The sequence below is a fragment of the Anas platyrhynchos genome, chromosome 12, assembly GCF_047663525.1.
Source record: "Anas platyrhynchos isolate ZD024472 breed Pekin duck chromosome 12, IASCAAS_PekinDuck_T2T, whole genome shotgun sequence".
NCBI classification, from domain to species: domain Eukaryota; kingdom Metazoa; phylum Chordata; class Aves; order Anseriformes; family Anatidae; genus Anas; species Anas platyrhynchos.
The window spans coordinates 1118858-1139063 of NC_092598.1; the positions used below are offsets into that span (position 1 = coordinate 1118858).

Here is a 20206-nt window from a genome sequence, read left to right on the forward strand (position 1 = left end):
GGGCCAGCAGCGGAGCCAGGCCTGCAGCCCCCGTAGGGACAGGACAGCCCCAGGCCTGGGTACTCGAGGTGCTGGGTGCCCCCCAACCCTCCATGGATGGGCACCAGCCCCTGGGGCCAGCCCAGCACGCTGGGGGATGCCCTGGGGTGTGCTGGGGACGGGGCAGCCCACGCCTCCTGGCTTCTTCTCTCGCCCCCTGCCCCACGCACAAGGAGAGGGGCGCAGGAGGCACCGCCCTGGCACGGCACAGCACGGCGTGTCTCGGGCAGCCTCCGCTCCCTCCCTACCCAGCCAGGCTGGCCAGAGACACAGCTGAGGCACGTCCAGAGGTATCACCTCACTGCGACCTAAAAATAACTAATTAAAACAAACAGGGCACAGAGACAAGAGCCCGGGGCAGAGCTCCAGGAGCCAGCCCTCCCGCAGCTCTCCGCAGCCCCCAGGAACGACCCTGGGCCAGAGAGACCCCCGGGCACGAGGGATGCTGCTCCCAGCCTGCTGCCTGCGTGCTGCCGCAGGGACCCTGCCTGCAGCCGGCCCCGGAGCTGGGCTCCCTGCAGGGGCTGTGCTACAAGGGTTCTGCATCACCCAGGGGTGCGGCACCGCTCAGCACCTCCCGTCCCCGCACGGAGTGCGGGTGGGTGCTGGAGACGGGAGGGCAACGAGAGGCAGAGAGCCCCTGGGGGAAGGAGGCGCAGCAGAAGCCATCGCTGCTGGCAGGAGAAAGTTTGAACCGAGGAGTACAATCGTTTCATCAGGCTAAATTTGGAGCGTGAGTCCCTCCCTCGGTGCTCTGCAGAGCCCAGCCAGGGCGAGTCGCGCGGCGCTGGAGCAGCTCCAGAGGCGGTGCTGGCAGTGAAGTGAGCAGCGACAGACTCAGAGCACAAATCAGTCTTGGTGGAAGCCCCCTCCCTGCTGCCCCCATGCACAGCTCCCTCTGAGGGGCAGGAATCCATGAGGGCAGCCTCCCACAGCCCCTGCGGGGGCACAGCCCCAGGCCCAGCTCATGGGACTGACCACAACCTCTGCCTGCTTCCCCCTTGCAGAGACATCCGAGCTCCTCGCTGGGGCACCGAGCTCACCCTGGCGCTGGCAGTGCTTCTGCAGGGTGCTGGGAGACCCCAGAGAGGAGCTCAGCATCAGCAGGGAGCTGGATGCCCTGCGCTGCACACCCAGAGCTCCCCGGCCCTGCCAGGAGCTGGGTTCCACACCGCGGTAAAACCCCACAAGGCACGGGGCTGGCTGGCACCAGAGCACGGGGACATCACCACCCAGGAGGCAGAAAGGCTCCAGAGGGGCTCAGCCTGCAATGCCAGCCATCAGCACAGCCCTGCCTATCAGGGGGTGCTCACCCAAACCACAAACAGGGGGAAAAAAACAAGGGAAGCAGCAGCAGGGAGCTTGCAGAGCCCGGCAGCGCTCGTTCCCTGGGCCCTGGCAGCCCTGGGTGCAGCTCCTGCCGCAGCCCCCAGCCCTCACCTGGTACAGGAATCTTTGGCTGAACTGCTGCATGGCTCCTTGGAGCTGGTTTCGCTGGGACTGCCACTGCTCGTAGTTCCTGACGTACTCGGCCGTGGGGCGCTGCCACGTGGTGGTCCGGGTGTTGTGGTCCACGTAGTAGTACCGGCCCCGCGGGTCCACGCGCTTCTCCCACCTGGAAGCACGACGGGGAGATGTCACAGGCTGTCCTCCCCTGGGACAGGGGCTCGCTGGGACCTTCCAGCCCTGCTTTAGGGCCTGACCCCTTCCACCTCCCAGGGACTCTGCACCGAAACGGTGTGCACACCTCCCCGCTTCCCCCAGCGCTCCTTCCCCTGCTGCTCGGAGCCCAAACGCGGCACCAGGCTGCTCAAAAGCCCCTCAGGACATCAGTGGCTGCCCCAGGGAGCCTCTCCTGACCACCACGGCACCAAAGGACATGGTGACAGCCAGCCCAAAGAGGTTCCACCCCGGGCTCAGCTCAGGCACCATCCCAGTACTAACGCGGGTGTGAAGGCACGGGGCCAGCAGAGCCCCAGGAAGGCTGGGAGGAACGGCAGAGGGCACCCAACAGGATCCAGCACTGAATCTCCCATTGCTCTGGACACGCAGCCATGGCTTGAGCACACCGAGCTGCTGCCCCAGCACGTGCTGAAAGCACAAGCTCGCACCATCCTTCTGCACGAGGGCTCCGCTCCCAACCCCAGGACAACCAATTTCATGGCTGAAGGGTTCCCTGGACAAGGTGAGCTCCACCACCAGGGAACACAACAGCCTGTGAGGACCTGAAGCAGCTCCCCACAGCTGGGAGGTGCTGAGAGGTAACACCAGGACACCTCAACACAGCCAGCCCCTGACAGCGGCGCTGGAGCTGCACAGCAGGAGGGGAGCACGCCCCGGGTGCTCCCAGAGCCACCTCCCAGGTAGCAGCCTCCCCCTTAATGCCAGAGGGATTTTAAGCTGCCAGGGGGTCAGAAAGCAGGAGGGGAGGCTGCAGAGATCACAGCCTGGCTGAAGGCATGGGGTGACCACAGGAACTCGGAGGCTCCTGCGGAGGAAAACAGGCTGGGCTTGCACTTCACACTCACATGTTACACCGGCTGCTAGAGCACACTGCGCTCACCCCAGCCTTGAGCAAACTCAGCCCAGAGAACAACCACCAGCAGCATGCCTGCGCTGCCTGCTCCTCCTGGAGCACAGAGGTGAGAATTCAACAGCCTCCTGCAAAGCACACGGCCCCCCAGGGGCACACGCAGCCTCTGTGACCTGTTCCTGCTCACCAGGAGTTCAGCCCCCCCGTGTCATCCCAACTCAAGAGCCATCCGTTCCTCCAGGTGATTCGAGGTCTGTCCCCTCCCTGCTCCTGGTCCTCACGGGGACTTTGCAGGCGCCCATCTCAAAGGCTTCTTTCACCATTCCTGAAGGAAGGGCCTCCAGAGGACACAGGGCGTGCTTTCAGGCCGGTGAACACTCCTGCCTCTCAGCCCGTTTCCTTTCAGGACTGAGACCTCCCTCCCACCTCCCCTGCCTCGCACAGACTCCCGAGCACGGGCTCCACGAGGCACCTCCTGCCCGCAGCCCCTTACCCTGGAGGGAGCGGTCGTTCCCACGTGGTGGTCTTGTTGTTGTGGTCTACGTAGTACACCCTGCCGTTCGGCAGCTCCCGCTGCTCCCACCTGGAAAAGAATCACAGGACAGTCGGTAAGGGCTGGCACCGGCACCCAACCCCCGGAGGTGCAGCCCCCAAAGCTGGCTGGCCCCCGGTGTCAGCCCACACCGTGCGAGGCTCCAGCTGGAGGGGACGTGGAGCATCTGCTGCTTCTACAACCCAGCCCCAACAGCACCTCTGGGTGCTGCCCTGCGCCCTGCAGCCTCCCCCATGGAGCAGTGAGCAATTCCCAGACACCTCCTGAGCAAGGACACCCAGAGAGCTGCGGCTGGGGGCTCAGTAACCCCCCGAGCATTGCTCAGCCACAGCGTTTAGGCTTTCATTTAGGCTTTATTTAAAACCAAGCCCGACAGCAGGTAAGGGCAGCAGTTACTGGGCCTGCTGCACAAAGCCTGCGTGCTGAGAACCGGCCGAACTCGGGGCGTAAATTCCCAATCCCATAGAAAGGAGGGGGGTCGGTGTAAGGTTTCACGCAGGGTCAGCTTCATGCCCCGCGAGTTTCTGATGTAGTTTTTGTTTAGCTTCCCTTAATACCTCTGTAAAGGGGAGCCTTTGAGTTGGGGCTGGGAGTTTTCCTGGCAGCCGTGCTGCTGGCTGCTGACAGACCCCTCTCAGGAGCACCGCATCCACCCGGCGCTGGGCTGGGCAGCAGCCCCTCGGGGGGAGCGGGCGCGATGGGGAGGCCTGGGGGCACACAGCGACACCAAACCCACTCTTTGCCTCCATTCATTCATCCAAGTTTGTGCCCTGGCAAACGCGAAGCCTCCACAGAGCGCCGCGCTTCATCCTCCCCTCGGCGGCACAGGGCGAGCGCGCGGCTGCTGACAGATCAAGGGCTCTGCTGCCACGCTCCCGCTGCCCCGGCTCTCCCTCCCAGGCAGCCTTCAGTCTCAATTAATCATCACAAAAGCCCCAGGAAATTAACGTAGCAGCTTACTAGCTTCTGTTGCAACTCCCTGACGGCAGCTGAAGGAACGCGGCTGGCGCCCGGCGCTCGTGCCGGCGATGCTGCAAGAACCAACACCCAGCGCCAGGCCCCACACCGCCCCCGCCCACCCTCGAGCCCCCCAGGGTCGGATTCACACCAAGGGAGCTGTCACCGTGCGCTGCTGCGGCCACCCGGGGTCTGAGCAGCATTTCCAACCCCAGCTGAGGACCTGAACAGCCCCCAGGTCACTGGGCAGAGACTGCCCCATGTACCCAGACCGCTGGCTGCCTCCCTGCGGGCTTCCCCAAAAGAGTGGGCTCTGAGGACTTGGAAGTCCCTTATGACAAGAGGCTCAAGCCCCCAGGTGCTAATTTTGGGCTATGGAGATGAGAAATGGCACCGTGAGGGCTCCTCCAAGGCAGGGGGAGTCTGGAGCCCTCGCAGATCCCCCTCTGGGCACCCCCACGACTGCAGAGCTGTGCAGGATTGCTGCTGGTGGTGGCAGTGACCGGTGGCCACTGTCCCCGTGTCACACCGCTGTGAACAGCCCACAAGCTCACGCGCTCCTTGGAGCTCTGGAAGGTAAATCTGCCACGTGCTGCTCTGCCCTGCAACCCAGCATTTCGCTGCCACCAGCAGTACCGCAGGCAGCACGCTGCGCCCGCTGCCACCACCGCTGACAGAACAGCCTGGGCACGGGGCACTAAGGACATCGCCCACAGCTGCCAGGGCACCTCGCCAGCTCCCCACGAGCCTCTCCGAGCTCCCCACACACCCCCTACCAGGCGGGTTAGCAGAGCCCAGCGGGGTGAGCTCTCACCCCAGCACACGGCCACCACCAGCAGGACGCGCGTGGCGTGCCGGCACCGCTGCGGGAGAGGCGAGCGGCGCACGCGGGGAGCCACGGCTGGTGCGAAGCAGCAGGGCCGAGGCAACCCTGCAGTCCAAACAAAACGCCCTCCTTATGTAAGAAACCACAGCCCCGTGCCTTCTGCCAGGCAGCATAATGCGCCCCTTTGTGCGCGCGAGACGGGGCTGTGTACACAGCGCGGCAGCGGCCGCCTGTCCCCGCGCAGCATCGTCGCTGATAGGAACCAGATGCAGGAGCCAGCGGCTCTCCCGGCCCCTGTCGCTATCGGCCAGCTCGGGCACCCCATGGGACAGCCAGGACCCCGTGCTGGAGGCTTCAGGACACTCTGGCATCACAAATGCTCCCCAGACCTGCAGGGAAACGCGCACTGCACCAGCCAGGAGGGTGTGAGGAGGGCTCTGGGCAGCGCTGGGGCTGGAATTATTCAGGACACCATCCAGCATCCTCCGTCCCCCAAAACAGACTCCCAGTTGTATGTGAGATGCCTCTGTGCCCACCACACCTGGTGCAGATGCTCAGAGGCAGCTCTGAGCACAACAAATAGCTCCGAATCCCCGCGTGAACCCAGCTGTGCCGGGCTGCCGGGCACACGGGGACCCCGAAGGCAGGGCTGGGAGCTTGGGAACTGCTCCTGCCCCTCCAGCAGCAGAGCATGTGTGCTCCCCCTGCTCCCACAGACAGAAGGAGACGCTCAGAGAACGAGTCTGCAGAAAGCACAGGTTCCTGAAGGCTTCTCAGAGGGGAGAACAACATGACAGCTCCCCCGCAGCGGAGCAGGAGGCGGCTCTGCAGGGGACCCGAGCGGCTGCTCCCAGGGTGCAGGAGCTGGGCCAGCGAGGGGCTGTCCCGCACGGCGCTGAAGCAGCCTGGCCGTGTCTGCATCCCTCCTGCCTGAGGCACCGCCGCCTGCCCTCAGCCAGCCCCATCCCCACCTCCCAACACCGGGCCCCCAAAGCGCTGCTCACAGCAACACCCTGGTGCTGAGCCAGCCCCGGAGCGGCGTCTCCAGACCCGGCCCCGGGGGATGCCCAGCAGCTCAGCCACATGTCCCCAGCCACTGCCCTGCTCTGTTCAGCTCTGTTCAGCCAGGGCAGACCCCAGCTGCTCTCAGGGGAAGGCTTGGGGCAGGGGAACACAGCCGGAGCCAGCTCTCTGCCCCCATCCCCTCGCTGCTCGGCCTCCACCCGACGGAGCGGGTCAGCAGCCACCAGGCACGAGCACGGAACTGGGACAGCGCACGAGATGCTGCTGCTCCCTTCCCCGATACAGATCCTACAGGCAGGATGGGCAGGGAGGGAAACTCAAGGTGCCACAGGCAGCCTCCATCCACCTCGGGCAGGCAGAGGCAGGGAGAAGGAGCCCTCCCGCCTGTCTGGTAGGCGCAGAGAGGGGCACAAGCTGGAATAAAGACCTTTTCAGAGCACTGGACTTTTCCAGCTGCCTGGAAACAGGAAGCGCCCAGGCCCGAGAACAGTAACCCTCACACACCCCGCATAAAGGCACACTGAGCCGTTAACCCTAATTACCTGTGACTGACACACCAGCGAGGCCCTGACCTTCCAGGCATTGGCTTAGCCAAAGGAAAATAAACAGCTCCCTTCATACGAAACACAAGCCGTCCTCAGCCCCCCTCCACGGCTCTCCCCTTGCAGTGGAAGGTGTCTGAAACGCGGGGCGGGGGGCTCAGCCTCACCCCCGGCTGCCCGCAGCCCTGCTCAGCCAGCCCAGCTCCGCTCCCGGCTCCTTCCCCGTGCCCAGGAGGACGCAGAGCAGAGGGGAAACTCATCCCGGGCGTCCCCGCAGCACTTGGCTGCACCTTCCACCACGCAGAGGGCTTTGAGGCTCTCGTTTCTCACTGTCACCACCTGGGAACAACCCGGGGCCGCACCTAGTGACAATTCTCTCCCTGCTTCCTGGTGACACCAGGAGAGCCCACGACTTTCCTGACGTATTTGGGGCTGTTTGGTTGTGCCACCTTGAAACCAGGAGACAGACAGGCTGGGGGGGGATCCTGCCCACCTCCCTGCAACTGCAGCCATTGCCTGCAAGGTGTTCCCGCAGTGCTTCCTTCCCTGATGTTCACACCTTTCCCGTGGAGCTCCCTGGAAGTCCACGCTCATTCTCTCACGCATTTTCTCCTCGCTGCCTGGCAGCCAGCAGATCCTCCTGCACGTGCACTGGATGCTTCTGCCTCCCCTGGCAGCACGCCCCGCTCCTGCTCTCTGTGGAGATGCCTTCCCCTGCCTGTCCTCCCCCAAGCCCCGTGGTGCAGCACAGCCCCATCCCACACCCTCCTCCTCCAGCACAGAGCAGTGCCCCCACTCGCTCAGTCCCCCAGCCACCCACCCACCACCCTCCAGGGCTGCCCCTCCCTCCCAAGCCCCCCCTGAGGCTCTCGGCCAGGAGGAAGGCCAGCCCCAGGAGCACAGCAGGACGCAGAGCTGCTTACCCCGGGGGCAGAGCATCCAGGGCCAGCACCGCTGCCCGGGCCTGGGGGGTGCTGGAGCCGGGCGCTGCCTCCTCGGGCTCCCCGGAGCTGCTCAGCGCAGGAGCCGCGGGGCCATCCGCTGTGCTCGGTGCCATCGGAGTCGTCGTGGTCGCTCCCGCAGCCGGCCTCTCCTCCTCCACGTCCGCAGCACCCGTCACGTCCCCGTTCACTGGAAGGGCAGAGAGCAGAGAGCTCAGCACCACCAGCGGCTGCCCCACGCAGCCACCACCACAGGGCTCTGATCGCTCAGATCCCCCTGAACCCTTCCCCACCTTTTGTCTCAAGACTAAAGCGGATGCTGCTTCGTGTTTGTGCTCAGCACCTGCCCTGCTGCGGAGCTGAGCGCAGGTAGCAAGGAGCTCAGGGGCTGCTGGCAGCGCACCCCCAGGCACTGCGAGGAGCTGAACGTTGCTGGATTCCACTCAGCGTTTGAGAAGGGAAGGGGAAGAGACAGAACGACAATGAAAACTGATCAGGAGGAAAATGCAGACCCAAAAAACGACAGGTTTTGTTGGATGGTATGGATAAGCTAGCCAAAAACACAAGACCTGGAAACCAGGCCAGCAGGCTCGCAGCAGCTTCCATCAGTCCCCACAGCTTGCTGGTGGGGTCTCTGACCGGTGCTCACTTCTAGCCAGCCTTGGAAGGGGGAATTTTAGAAGCTCCAGACACCTCCTGCCAATTTTATGTTAATAGACCTGCGGGATGACCCCAGTGAAGTTGGACTGATCTCAGGCCTGGTCACAACAGGGATAAAGCTGCTCCAAAGTCCACCTGATAAGGAAGGACTGCAGGGAGAACGCGGCAGGGGCTGAACAGGGCAGAGAAAATGCCACAAAATGATTTCCTTTTACTCTCGGATGGAATTCCAGCCGGGAGCAGCAGACGTGACGGGGAAGCTCTCGCAGTCACTCCCCAGCCGTGCACGGTAACGCCGGCAGAAGGCACGGAGCTGGGAGCAGAGCGAGGCTGCTGGAGCTCCAAGCACCAAATCCTCACTGGCAGCACTCAGGGCAGAGCTGGTGATGGGACACAGCAGCGAGGACAGCACAGCCGTAAGGCCACGGGGCAGGGAGATGCAGCTCGAGGCAAGCAAAGCCCAGCAGCAGAGCTGTGCCTGCAGGACAAAACGCTGCCCGCAGCCCCAGGGCAGCAGGGCTGGGACAAGCCGCAGCTCGGGGAGGGCAGCACAGGCTGCAAGCGGCGGCTGAGACGTCACACTTCGCTCCAGCCCTCCACTCCTCCACCTCCCTCCCAAAATGGATTTTGGCAAAATTCAAATTACAGTGCTCCAGGTTTTTCCAATGAAGTGGAAAAAAAAAAAAAAAATCCTCCTCCCGGGCTGAACAAAACATTTCCTTCTACCCGACACAAAGCACGCTGCTTTTCCTTCCAGGTCTCTGACAAAAGCAGAAGAAAGGACAGTGCTCTTTGGAAAAAAACAAAAATAAAAACACCGTGTAGGGGCGTAGGAAAAGCCTGTGTCACTTCTGCTGCCCACCTCCAGCCCTACGGCACCGCCACTGCTATGCTCGCCCAGCACGTGGGACACCCGGACCTCCTCTGAGCCCACCCCAAGCACGTGGCAGGACAGAGCCCCAGGGCTTCCAGGGGGGCTTCTTCCACCCCCAGCCAGCACTGCTCGAGCAGCTCCAGAAGAACCAGGGAAGAAAAGGCCACGAATTGCTCAGGGCTCATAGCCACACGCTCAGCAGGCCCAGTCCCTGCTTCACGGGGTATTTATAGCTTTGTGGACAAGCTCAAGAAAAGCCAAGAGAAACTCTTCCTGAAATACTCCCTGGCACAACCAGCACAATTTTGAGTGGTGGGTTTCTGCTGCTTGATAGACCCCTGCTCTTCCACTTCATTGGGTAAAGAGTTCAAAATTACTTTCTCTGCAGGCTGATGGGCGAATCCAGCTGAAAGCTCACAACCCAGAGAAAAGCCCAGCCAGCTGTGGGGGCTGCTCTCACCATGACATTAGTGCCACGGCTCTTCCAGGCCCCTCTAAAACTGCTGGATGCAATCATTTCACATCAGGGAGACTCCATAGAGGAGCCACGGGAATTATTCCAGGCAGACCAGGTCCCACCAGGGAGCTTGGTGAAGCTGCTCGGTTTCCCAAAATGAAATCAAGAGCTCCTTTGCGGGGAGGAAGCTCCCGGGCACTACGGGACCCTTTATCTCAGCAGAAACTCATTTTCTCTCACTAAGGCAGCCCCCAGCTCTGTGCGCCCCCCGCCTGTAACCGCAGGGCTGGAGCAGAACCCCCGAGCCCACTCACCCGTGCCGTTGGCGGTGCCGTTCATGGTGCTGGCGGGCGCCTGGCTCTTGGCCGGCTGCCGGTGCCGGCTCCTGGTGCTGGGACTTTGCTCCCCGCTCCCTGCGCCTTGCCGGGCTGCTGCAGCCGTGTGCCGGTGTGTCCTGCAGGGAAAAACACGGGGTGAGACACCTCCTGAGCCTGCACGCAGCTCCTGCCGTCCCACCCAGCCGTGTCAGGGTCCCCTGGAGGAGAAATCTCGGAGCAGCCCTCGCTGCTGCTCGCCGCAGGTGCCCCACGTGCTGAGGATGAGCCCCGGGCACTGCTGGCAGCACCGTGCAGCCCCCCCAGGCTGCTCCTTCCACACCCACACGGCAGCACCTTCTGCAGCGGGCACCAGGGCAGTGAAACCTGCTCGAGGGCAGCCGCAAGGCTCGCAGGTGCTGCGGGTGCTGCCAGGACGGCCGCGGGCTCTGGCCCAGCAGGGAGCAAAGAGCTGAGGAGGGCAGCGGGGGGGAAACATCGCAGCAGGAGCCCGACCCCGACCCCTCTCACAGGGATGCTCAGCAAGGGGAAGGGGAAAACCGACAGCAGGGCATCCCACTGAGCACAGGCACCAGGAAAGTGGTGCCCTGAGGCAAAGCCCCAAGGTGGGTTTCTCAGCACTTGCTCCCCAATTCAGGGTGGCAAAGGGGCGAGCTTCCTTCCCTCCCCCGTGCCGAGGGCAGGGGGCAGGAGGCAGCGCTGGGGCCACGGCTCCACAGAGCCCTTAGAGCTGCAGCACGGAGGGTGAGGACCACAGGGCTCAGGACTCGCTTTGCCCCAGCCAACTTCTTGCCTTAAAAGGGCAAAACCTGCAAAGTGTCCCCAGCCCGGGGCCGCGCCGAGCTGGGAGGGGACGGCAGCTTGGCAGGGGCAGGGCACAGCATCGCTCACGCCACCCGCGCCAGCCCCAGCCAGCCCTGGGTTCCTCCCAGCTGCTCCTCGGGGAGCGGCTCACAATGACAGCGGGCAGAGGAAGGGCTGGGAGCGGGAGGAGACTTGGGAAAGGAGAAGACGACTGTTGAAAATAGATCAGATAAGGGCCAGGGACGGAGCGGGCAGCCCAGCAGCCGGAGCTGCCGAGGCCACCCTGATCAGCCGCCTCTCCCAGGAGCTCCTCTCCCATCCCAGCCCCCTCGCTGCCCTCCTGGGGCACTGCTGCCGTGGTGCTCACAGCCCCAGGGCACAGCACCCAGCCTGGGTTTTGGGACCCAGCTCCCCGTGGGGAGCGGTGCTGAGGCAGGGGACGGTCCCGTCCCTGCCCTTCTGGGTGCAGATGAGCTCAGAGCTGCCCAGGGAGTTTTTAGAAACCCAAACAGGATGTGTCCGTGCTGCCAGCCGGCCGCACGGCGTTACCAGGCCTGAATTAGCCCTCCTGCCGCCCGGCACAGCCCTCCTACGAGCGCTCCCATCTGGGCATTGTCTTTTAATAGACGCGTGGAAACAAACCCAGCGGGGCCACGTGCCAGCGGCTGGACTGGGAACACGCTGCTCTTAAAATAGGAGCAGGGAAAAAAACAAGGCAGGGCACGGGTGGGAACGGGCTCCGGCAGCGGTGCCAACGGGGAGGAGGTGGGGGGCAGGGGCAGCCCCCTCCCCAGCAGGGGACACAAGTGCTGCCACCCCAGGCACTGCCCCATAGGCACTGCCAAGGAGGGCAGCGGTGTCAGCGGGGTGCCAGCAGCCCCTCAGCTGCCCCTTTCTGCCCAGGCAGAGCCCCCTCTGCCTGGCTGGGCTGGGTCGGACCAGCAGCACGGTGCTCAGCTCTGAAACCCCAAATTCATGTAGTGTTTGTCCCCGTGGCCCTACACCCTGCTCAGTGCTCGCGGTGGAGATGGGCTGAGCGAGGCAGAGGTGCTCCTGCTGCCCACCCTTGGGGACGCTCGTGCCCGGCACCAGCTGAGCCGGGAGGTTTGGAGGTGCCCCCCCCGAGGCAGGCAGCCGGCTGGGTTTGCACAGGCTGGTGACAAGTGACAGCCACATTTCTCAGGCCACAGCCAGATTGCAGCCCCCAGCACGGCTCAGCAGCCCGAGCCTCCCCAGAGCACACACCCGAGCGCGTCGCTCTGTGCTGTACAGGAGCCCCCCCTGTGGCCACCAGCGAACAAACGGGGATTGTGGCAGCGAGGGGGGCACCCACGGCACCAGCGCTCAGCCAGGGACCTCGGGGCTGTGTTTGCTCTCTGCGCAGAGGGCTGTGGAATTTCACACCCCGCCACCAAGATTAGCAGCAAATCCCAAGATGACATTTGTTCAGGAGAAGAAAGAGAAGCCCTGATCAAGCAGTTTCCCTCGAGGGGACAGTGTGGAAATAGCTGAGGAGCGAAGAATGACCCTTTTCTTTCCACCCTGCCTGCGAGCCAGCGTGCCAGCATCCATCACCAGGCCCATGAAAATAAACCCAGCTCTGCATATAAACACAGCAAACATCAAACGGCGCTCCCGAGAGCAAAGGGACCCGCGCGGCGCTCCGGAGAGGGGCAGCTGCCTCCACGCTGGGTACAAACAGCCACGCTTCACCCCCAGTGCCACAGCCAGCTGGGGGCTGGGTCCGGAACAGCCCCAACCTCAGGTGAGTCCAGGCTGAGTCAAAAACCAGCACGGACGCCTCCTGCACCAGAGCAGCCTCAGGGTTGGTCATGGTTGGGAGCGACCAGAGCTGGGAGGCTCTGAAAGCCAGACCAGGCTGAGCAGCACAACCTGGGGCTTTTAGGGGCTTTCTTTAGGGGCTCTCTAGCCCTTCGGGTAGCTGCCACGTGGCTGCAGGACCAGCTCCTGGCAGGACAGCGAGCAGCATCCTGCCTGTGGGAAGGGTCAGAGCCCACAGCAGGGACCAGGGGCAGCTACAGAAGGGCCCAAGCTGCCTTCAGCAATCTGCCCCGCTCAAACCCACGGTACTGAAGGGCCAGGTAACTTCTTAGAGCTAAAAACACTTCTGTTCACTGCTCTCCTGTCCATGCCCGGCAGATGCAGGAGGAGCAGCAGGGCTCAAGGCGTGGGGCGTGCAGCTGAGGCTGCTCCTGCACCTGGTGTCCGCGGGGCGCACAGAGCCTGCGCTCAGGCAGGCTGCAGCTCCCCTGCTGCAGGCACGCTCCTAACAGAACATCTGTAGGGGCTGCTGGGCCACTGCCACGCTCTGGAAATATAAATAGGTGTTAAATTCAACTCCATGTTGACAGCGTGACACGTCTCTCAATAACCACAGCTCCAAAAGGAGCAGCTCTGAGCCGCTCCAGCCCAGCGAGGAGGCAGCGAAGGGCTGCGTGCCAGGCGCAGGATGGCCCGCTGCCCGAGCGTCTCATTTCCCTTGGAAGCGGCTGCTATTTCCCCGCAGCCCTGCTCACTTTGCTTCTCCTGCTCTCCCTGGACCTTCCGAAGCATCCCCTGTGCCCACCAGCACAGCCTGGCCGTGCTCCAGGCAGAGGTGCGCTGCTCCCCGCCGCCCCCAGCAGCCATCTGGGGGTGCACAGCGGGCTGGGCCCCCCCCGGTTCACCCCGGTGCCCGCAGCCCTGCCCGCACAGCCCCGCTGTGCCAGTCCTGCTGGCAGCGAAGGGTCCTTACCTCGATCTGCTCCCAAAGCAGTTCGTAGCAGGGGGCTGCTGTCTGCTCTCCGTGGCTGCAGCCATGCTGCTGGGGTCCCGTCCGGGCACCTGAGACCCTGGAAGGTTGAAGGAGAAGGGGGTGAAGGAAACAATCACAGAACCCCCTAGTTCTACCCTCTCTTCCCTCCCACCAGAAAGGAGACACAAAAGCACAATTTACTACAGGACAGAGCAGCCAGCATGCTACTCTGCAGGACGCTGCCAGCTCTGCCACGGGGACACTGCTGCCCTAGAGACCCCCGCCCAGGGCAGCAGCCCACTACAGGTGCCCGCACAGCACCTTTACACCTCCCAGCACCCAATTTCCCAAGTGGTGAGCGAGCAGAGCAGCACCTCTGGGCCCTGGCTGCTCCCCTGTGGCTCTCTCCACAAGAGCTCTCCTCTGCCACCACCACACAGAGGCACTGCCCGTCCCACACAGCACCCCCAGCCCTGAGCACGGCGCTGGGGGAGGTCAGCACAGGGCTGAGCTGAGCCGCCAGCACCACAGGAGCCTCGTGCACGGCTCCCGCATTTCACAGCCTGGTCTCCCAGTGAGGAAGGGAAGGAGCAGAGGGAGCGCAGTGCAAAAAAAGCTGCCTGAATTGGGCCGAACGCTTCCCTGCTCGCTCCCTGGGAAGCCCCAAAAGCAGACAGACGGCTGTCCCTGCACAGGAGCCCTTTTTGGAGCAGTTTGGCAAATCCAGCAGCTGTCTGCCCAGCACAGGGCAAGCTTGGGAAGGGGCTGAGCCACTCGGGTGCCTGGCAGAGGGCCCCCCCTCACACCAAGGGAGGCAGGCGTGATGCCATTGAGGCCCCCGCTCCCGTCCTGCCACACGTCCACCCCCACAGGAGCGGGGCTGGGCGGCACCGGGGCCTTACCTGGGGGAGGAGGAGCTGCTGGCACCCCAGAATTTGCTCGGCGGTGCTGGGGGCCACGCTCTGGGCCCCGCTCCTGTCCCTCCCGGGGCTCAGCGCTTCGTGCACGGAGCCACCGCGCGCACGCGGAGCCGGGCGGCACTCACCCTCCGTCACGGCGCTGCCATTAGGCAGGCTGCCCAGATCAACAGCAGGCCCGTCCAGGAAAATCGTCAGCTCTCCGCCGGAGACAACGCTGCCTTTGTTCTCCGTCTGCAGGTTCAGGGTCAGCTGCCTGTTCTCCACTGGGGGAGACGAGGGGACAGAGAAGAGACCCGGCAGTCACCGCCCGGGACAAGGACGGCTCCACCGCCCGGCTGCCCCCCGGGACAGCACCTCGGGTCCCCCCTTCCTCCTCCTGGAGCTGCCGGTGGCAGAGCCGGGCCCCCAGCCCCCTGCGAGGGGCTGCAGCCTCCCCGGGGCCCTGCTGTGGGGCAGCCCAGGCCACAACGCTCACACCTCCAGAGCTGCAGGAGACACAGTGGAGGAAAGCCGAGGATGTGACTGGTTTGATGCAAAGCACGGGGCAGGAAGGGTCCTGCTGGGCAGCACCAGCGGGCACCTGGGGCACAGAGCAGGCTGGCAGCTACGTGCCGAGGTGCCCGAAACCCCAGCCCAGGCAGCACCCTTCAGAATTACTCTTCTTCCTACCTGGAAAACCACGATAAGCAGCAAAAGAGAACCCTGGGCACATCCCTGTCCACAGCCCCACACATCACCAAGCATGCCTGGCACAGGGGGCTGCCCCAAAGCACCCAAAAACCGGCCACAGCGGGGTCTGGGGCTACAGGGGCTGCTCACACACCTCCCACAGCCCCCGACCCCAGAGCCACATCCCTGGGGGCAGCAGGAGCACAGCGGGACCCTCAGCGCCGCGGACAGGCAGGGCTCCTGCTCAAGCACGGCCGTGCCCCGCAGGAGCCAGCGGGACCGAAACACCCAGCTCTGCCGCATGGGGCCAGAAAAATTTGGCTGCCCCGAGCCGGGACAGCAGCCCAGACGCTTCCTGACTCATTTGCTCAAATAATATTTTTATTATACACGGCTTGCTCACGACACAACGGCACCATTTTTTAGCAACCTGCTTTGCCCCAGCCCGCCGCGGGGACGGGGTGCGGTGCCTGCCCATGGGGGCAGCGGGGGAGCAGGCTCCCCACGGACCCCCCCGGCCCGGCCCCAGCTCCTGCCATCCCTCCCTGCCCGCGGCTGCTCCTCCCCTGCTGGCCACACGCAGCTGGGAGGGGACACGAAGGGGACAGGGAAGGGGTCCTGGGACCCGCTGGGCACGCTGCCACCAGCCGTGCAGCCCCAGCCCTCCCGGTACCAAGCTGCCGTGCCCCCTGGGGGACTTGGAGGTCCCCCATGAAGCCAAAGTGGCATGAACTGGTGGCAAAGGGCTGCCCGCAGGCACAGGGACAGCTCCAGGCTGCTTCCAGCCCCGAGGCAGCAGAGCCACCGAAGCCACACACGGGCTGTGGCCAGCTGCGGCCACCTAGAAGTCACCGCTTGGCCCCGCCGGCCACTGCCACCCGCCCTCTGCCACCTTTCCCAGCTCACCAGCACCCCGGGGGCACCACAAACCTCCAGCCTCCCTCCTCCAAGAGGTCTCAGCCACGCTGGGCGTCCAACAGCCCCCCCAAAACCAGCACCTGGGGGCTGTGGTGGAGACAGGGACGAAGGACGATTTGCGCCAGCACCTCAGGGGTCCTGTCCCCGGTGCCCAGAGCAGGACGGGCTGTCGGGGGCACAGCACGGGGGGCCGGAGCCCCACGCTGCCCCTCGCTCCCCAGCAGGGGCTTCCTGCCCAAGGCTGCCCGCACAAAGGTGTTATTCTGCGCGCCTCCAGGGGCAGCCGCTCCCACAGACCGCGTTAAGAGCCCGACACAGGAGATGCTACTGAGCGCAGCCAAAAGCCAGAACAAACCCAGGGCCTGTTCCTCCCGGCTGCCCCACGCCGGAGGAATGTGCCTGCTCCCGGGGCCGCGCGGAAGCGGCGCCCGCACCCGCCGGGGGTCCCCCCGTGAGCGCCCCGCCGGAGCCGCACAAGCCCCCATTGTGCGGGCTCCCAGCCGGGGGGGCGGCAGCAGGGGAGCGAGGCCGAGGTGGCTCCGAACACGAGCCTCCCCCCTCCCCGCCGGCCTCCTTCTCTCCCTCTCCACCCCCTTCGGCTGTTCTTAAAGAAAATAAACACGGGCAGAACCTTCCATTCACTGTCCCCGTCCGGCGCGCGGGACGCACAAAGGGACATTGCTGCTGCACCAACAGAGGGTCCCCTGACGGGCCGAGCACAAAGGCCGCCTGTGTCCCGCCGGCAGGCAGCGGGGCAGAGGGATTATTAGGATTTTGGGAGGGGGCCGGGGGCGATGTGGTCCTGAATAAGGTCTCAGTTTGGCTGCTCGCAGCGCCCCGCGCAGCCCCGGAGCTCCCACTTAGTGGCAGCAGCTCCCACCCGGAGGATTTACAGCCCCACATAACCCCAGCAGAAAGCCCCAAACGGCTCCGAGTGGCACCCGAGCCCCCCAGGAGCTCCGGGAGCTGCACCCCCTGCTGTGGGTCCCCGCACGGGGAGGGGGCACCCTGGCCGGGGTGGCTCCCTCTCCTCCTGGGAAGACGGAAAGACTTCCAGCCAGCCGGACGGACAGACAGGCAGACAGCCCTCAGTCCCCACCCTCCTGGCTCCTAACCCCCCCATGCAGTCCCTCAGAGCCCCCAGGGCCCAGCAGGCGGGGGGCTCACAAGGGTTTGTGCCTGCAGCCCCAGCAGGGACCCCAGGCTGCGGCCACAGTGCCCTGGGAACAAACCCACGGATAAGAAACCTTCCCCGGCTGTCCTCGGAGCAGGGAGGGCGCAGAGGTTTGGGGAGGGACAATCCCTACGCTCCCAGGATAAATGGCACCCCCCGAGGAACAGGAGCTCCCCAGGGCTCTCCCTGCTGCTGAGCTCCTTTTCCAGGCGCCCCGAGCTGAGGCTTTTCCACCTGAGGTGCCGCCCGCTGCGGGCGCAGGGAGCCGCGGCTCCTCCTGGCAGGCAGGGGCCCTGCAGGCACCGCCGCGCTCAGCGGGGACGAGGGCAGCACCAGAGCAATTCCTAAAGCTACGGGAACAGGGGGCTGCAGCCACGCTCCCCTATCAGTGCCTCACAAAAAAACTCATGGAACCCACAGCCAGGAGAGAAATCGGGGTCCCTGAGGGGCTGGGGGCACCCGGGCTGCAGCAGGGCACCGCGTGTGCAGCCCTGCAGGGCGGCTGGTGCCAGCAGTGAGCAGAGGAGGAGGAAGAAGAAGAAGAGGAGGAAGAGGAGGAGGAGGAGGAGATGTGGGGCTGGGGTAGCAGCTCCCCGGCAGGGCAGCCCTGCAGCTTTAAGAGTCCTCCCTCCCGGCCCGCGGTGTCAGGGAAAAATGTGACAGTTTTTTTCTGGTGCCCGGCAGGCAGCAGGCAGAGCAGGCAGAGCAGCCAGCTCCTTTTCCACTCGGTTTCCACACAGCCCCCCCGGGACGCCCGCTCATGAAAGAGCCGATTGTGCCCGGCCGCGGGCAGGTAGGGCGGGGGCAGCTCCAGCATGGCCGGGGGGGGGGGGAAAAAAGTGGTGAGGAGCACGCCTGGGGCTGGGCCCCACCGCGGGCAGCCTGGGGGCTGTGCCCCAGGCAGGATGAGCCCCCCCTGGGAAGGGGACCCTGGGCTCTGCCACCCCCAGGGCAGGACGGGGCCGGGACCCCCCCAGGTTGGGCAGGGCAGGGCCCGAGCCAGCCTCATAGAGCACCACGGATGTGTTTTAGGAGCAGGGAACTCGGCTTGAAGGGGCAGATTGGGGAGCCTTTATCTGGGGGCTGCCACGGCCACCCCCTGCTGTCTGCACGTGGCAGCAGGGAGCAGAGGGGTTGGGGTCCCCCAAAAGCTGTAGGGGGCTGGCTACCAGCACACCCAGCACCCAAGGGCACCGCGTTCCCTCGTGGGGCTGAGTCCCTTGGGGCAGGGGGGCTGCAGGAGGCACGCGGAGCATGGGGGGACCCCGACCCCGCAGGGGGACACACAGGACACCACGCGGAGGCGGTTTGGGGCTGGACGTACGTTTCCCACCGCTCTTGAGCAGGTTCCAGAGGCTGACGGAGGCGGTGCCCAGCAGCTCGTTCCTCAGCGTGTGGCAGCTCCACACCTTCAGGTCCAGGTGGCTCTGCGCCGTGACGTTCCTGGGGGGGGGGGGACACCAAGACCGGGGCCATGGCTGTAGCTCCATGCGAGGGGCAGCAGGAGGGGGCAGGTGAGAAGGGGGCGACAGCGATTCCCCCACCCCGAGGGCACGGCAGCCAAGCCCGTGGACGCCCAAGCAGCCAGGAGCCGTGGGGGTCCCCACAACGCCTGTGCCGGGGAGCGGGGGGACCCCCAGCCCCGCAGCGGGGGCTGGCAGGGACTTACAGGACGAGGATCTCGTTCCAGAGCAGCTCCGAGCTCCCCATCTGCTTCCCCGTCTTCTTGGTCTCGCTGGGCAGCCCGTCCCCTGCCACCTCCACGTAGCAGCTCAGCCGCGGCTGCCGGCTCTGGGCCTTGGGCTTCACCGACACCACTGCGTGGGGACGGCACCGGGCAGGGTCAGCATGGGGCAGGGAGCCCCCCCCGATGGCCCCTGCACCCCATCCCTGCCTGGGGGGCTCAGGGGGGCAGCAGGAAGCCGTCCTCCTGCTGGCAGCACCGTGCAGAGCCTGTCCTGGTCGCTGCCTTCCCCCAGCCCCAAACTTCACCCACCCCATGGCAGCCCCCTGCCCCCCATCCCTGCCCGGCTGCTCCCACCCCAGGAGGTGGCTGAGAAACCCCCAGGGCTGAGGAAACCTCTCCTCGTCCTGCGGGCACAGCAGGGAGAGGGGCTCCGCAGGCACCCAGGGACGGCCACACCGGGCTCCGAGGGGCTGCAGGCAGCGCGGGGACCCAGCTCCCGGCGTCTGGAGCCACCTCGCGGCCACGGGAGCACCGACAGGGCCCTGGCAGGGCTCCGGAGCCACGTCCCGAGGGGAGGCAGAGCCCTGGGCAGGCCCCAGAAGCTCGGCGCTTCCCCACCGCGCTCACGCAGCCTCCCCCGGGGGTCTCCCACCCGCACGGGCCCGGCCCCCCCCCGACCCCCGGCAGGACTCACCTTTGACGGAGAGCTGGGACTTCTCGCAGGGCGGCCCTGCCCTGGCCCTGCTGGAGCTGGCAGAGGCCATGGCATCACCCCCGGGCTGCAAGCAGAGGGACAGGGGGCTCAGCACCGCTCCCACCACGCGGATGGGGCCGTGCTGGGGCCCGAACCTGTCCCTGTCGGGCACCCCCACAGCGTGGGGTCAGTGCAGGGCCCCCCCTGGAAAACGTGGGGCTCCCCCCTGCTCCTGCCTGGCCTCAGCCACGCGCTGCGGGTGGCAGCAACACTCACCCTGCGAGACAGAAACCCGAGCAGCACCCCGGGAGCTGCCCTCAGGCACCACATTGGGGCTCCTCCGCCTCACCACAGCCCAGGAGCTGCCGCTGAGCACAGCCACGGGGACAGAGCGGTGGCAGAGCACCCGTAGGGCACGCTGCCCTGAGCCCTGCCACGTGCTGCGGAGCAGGGGCACCCACCCGGAGCACCCCACGTGGCTGCGGCACCACGGGTCCCTTGGGAGGGACACGGAGTGGGGGCTGCTCGCAGCACAGGGCGGCCTCCTAGGTCTGTGCCTGGCAGCCAAACCCCACAAAATTTGGTCCTGTGCTCCCCAAAACGCACCACGGGGCCGCAGCGGAGCAGGGGGGAGGCACAGCAGTGCCCCTAAATGTGGGGCAGGGGGGTCCCGCTCACCGCCCCCAAGCTCTGGAGCTCCGCGGGTGCTGCCCCAGCCAGGGGGGTGCGCTGGGGGCCAGGGGGCTGAGGGCAAAGCACGAGGCCGGGGGTCACGCAGCAGCACGAGGCCCCGGGATGGTCACGCAGGGGCACGAGGCAGCCGCTGCCCCGCACCAGCCTCGGGG

General features: G+C 65.4%; 1 protein-coding gene across 1 annotated transcript in view; it reads right to left on the reverse strand.

The window, feature by feature from the left end:
* The window catches only part of WWP2 (WW domain containing E3 ubiquitin protein ligase 2), a 31432-nt gene that overhangs the window by 10523 nt on the left and 703 nt on the right, over positions 1 to 20206 (reverse strand). Inside the window, exons 2-10 of the mRNA XM_038185368.2 lie at positions 19362 to 19446; positions 18650 to 18797; positions 18305 to 18423; positions 14345 to 14482; positions 13300 to 13396; positions 9720 to 9859; positions 7397 to 7604; positions 3066 to 3155; positions 1480 to 1654 (exon numbers count right to left, since the gene is read on the reverse strand). Of these exons, the coding sequence (XP_038041296.2) occupies positions 1480 to 1654; positions 3066 to 3155; positions 7397 to 7604; positions 9720 to 9859; positions 13300 to 13396; positions 14345 to 14482; positions 18305 to 18423; positions 18650 to 18797; positions 19362 to 19431 (1185 nt within the window). The 5' untranslated portion in view covers positions 19432 to 19446. The remainder of the gene's footprint in view (positions 1 to 1479; positions 1655 to 3065; positions 3156 to 7396; positions 7605 to 9719; positions 9860 to 13299; positions 13397 to 14344; positions 14483 to 18304; positions 18424 to 18649; positions 18798 to 19361; positions 19447 to 20206) is intronic.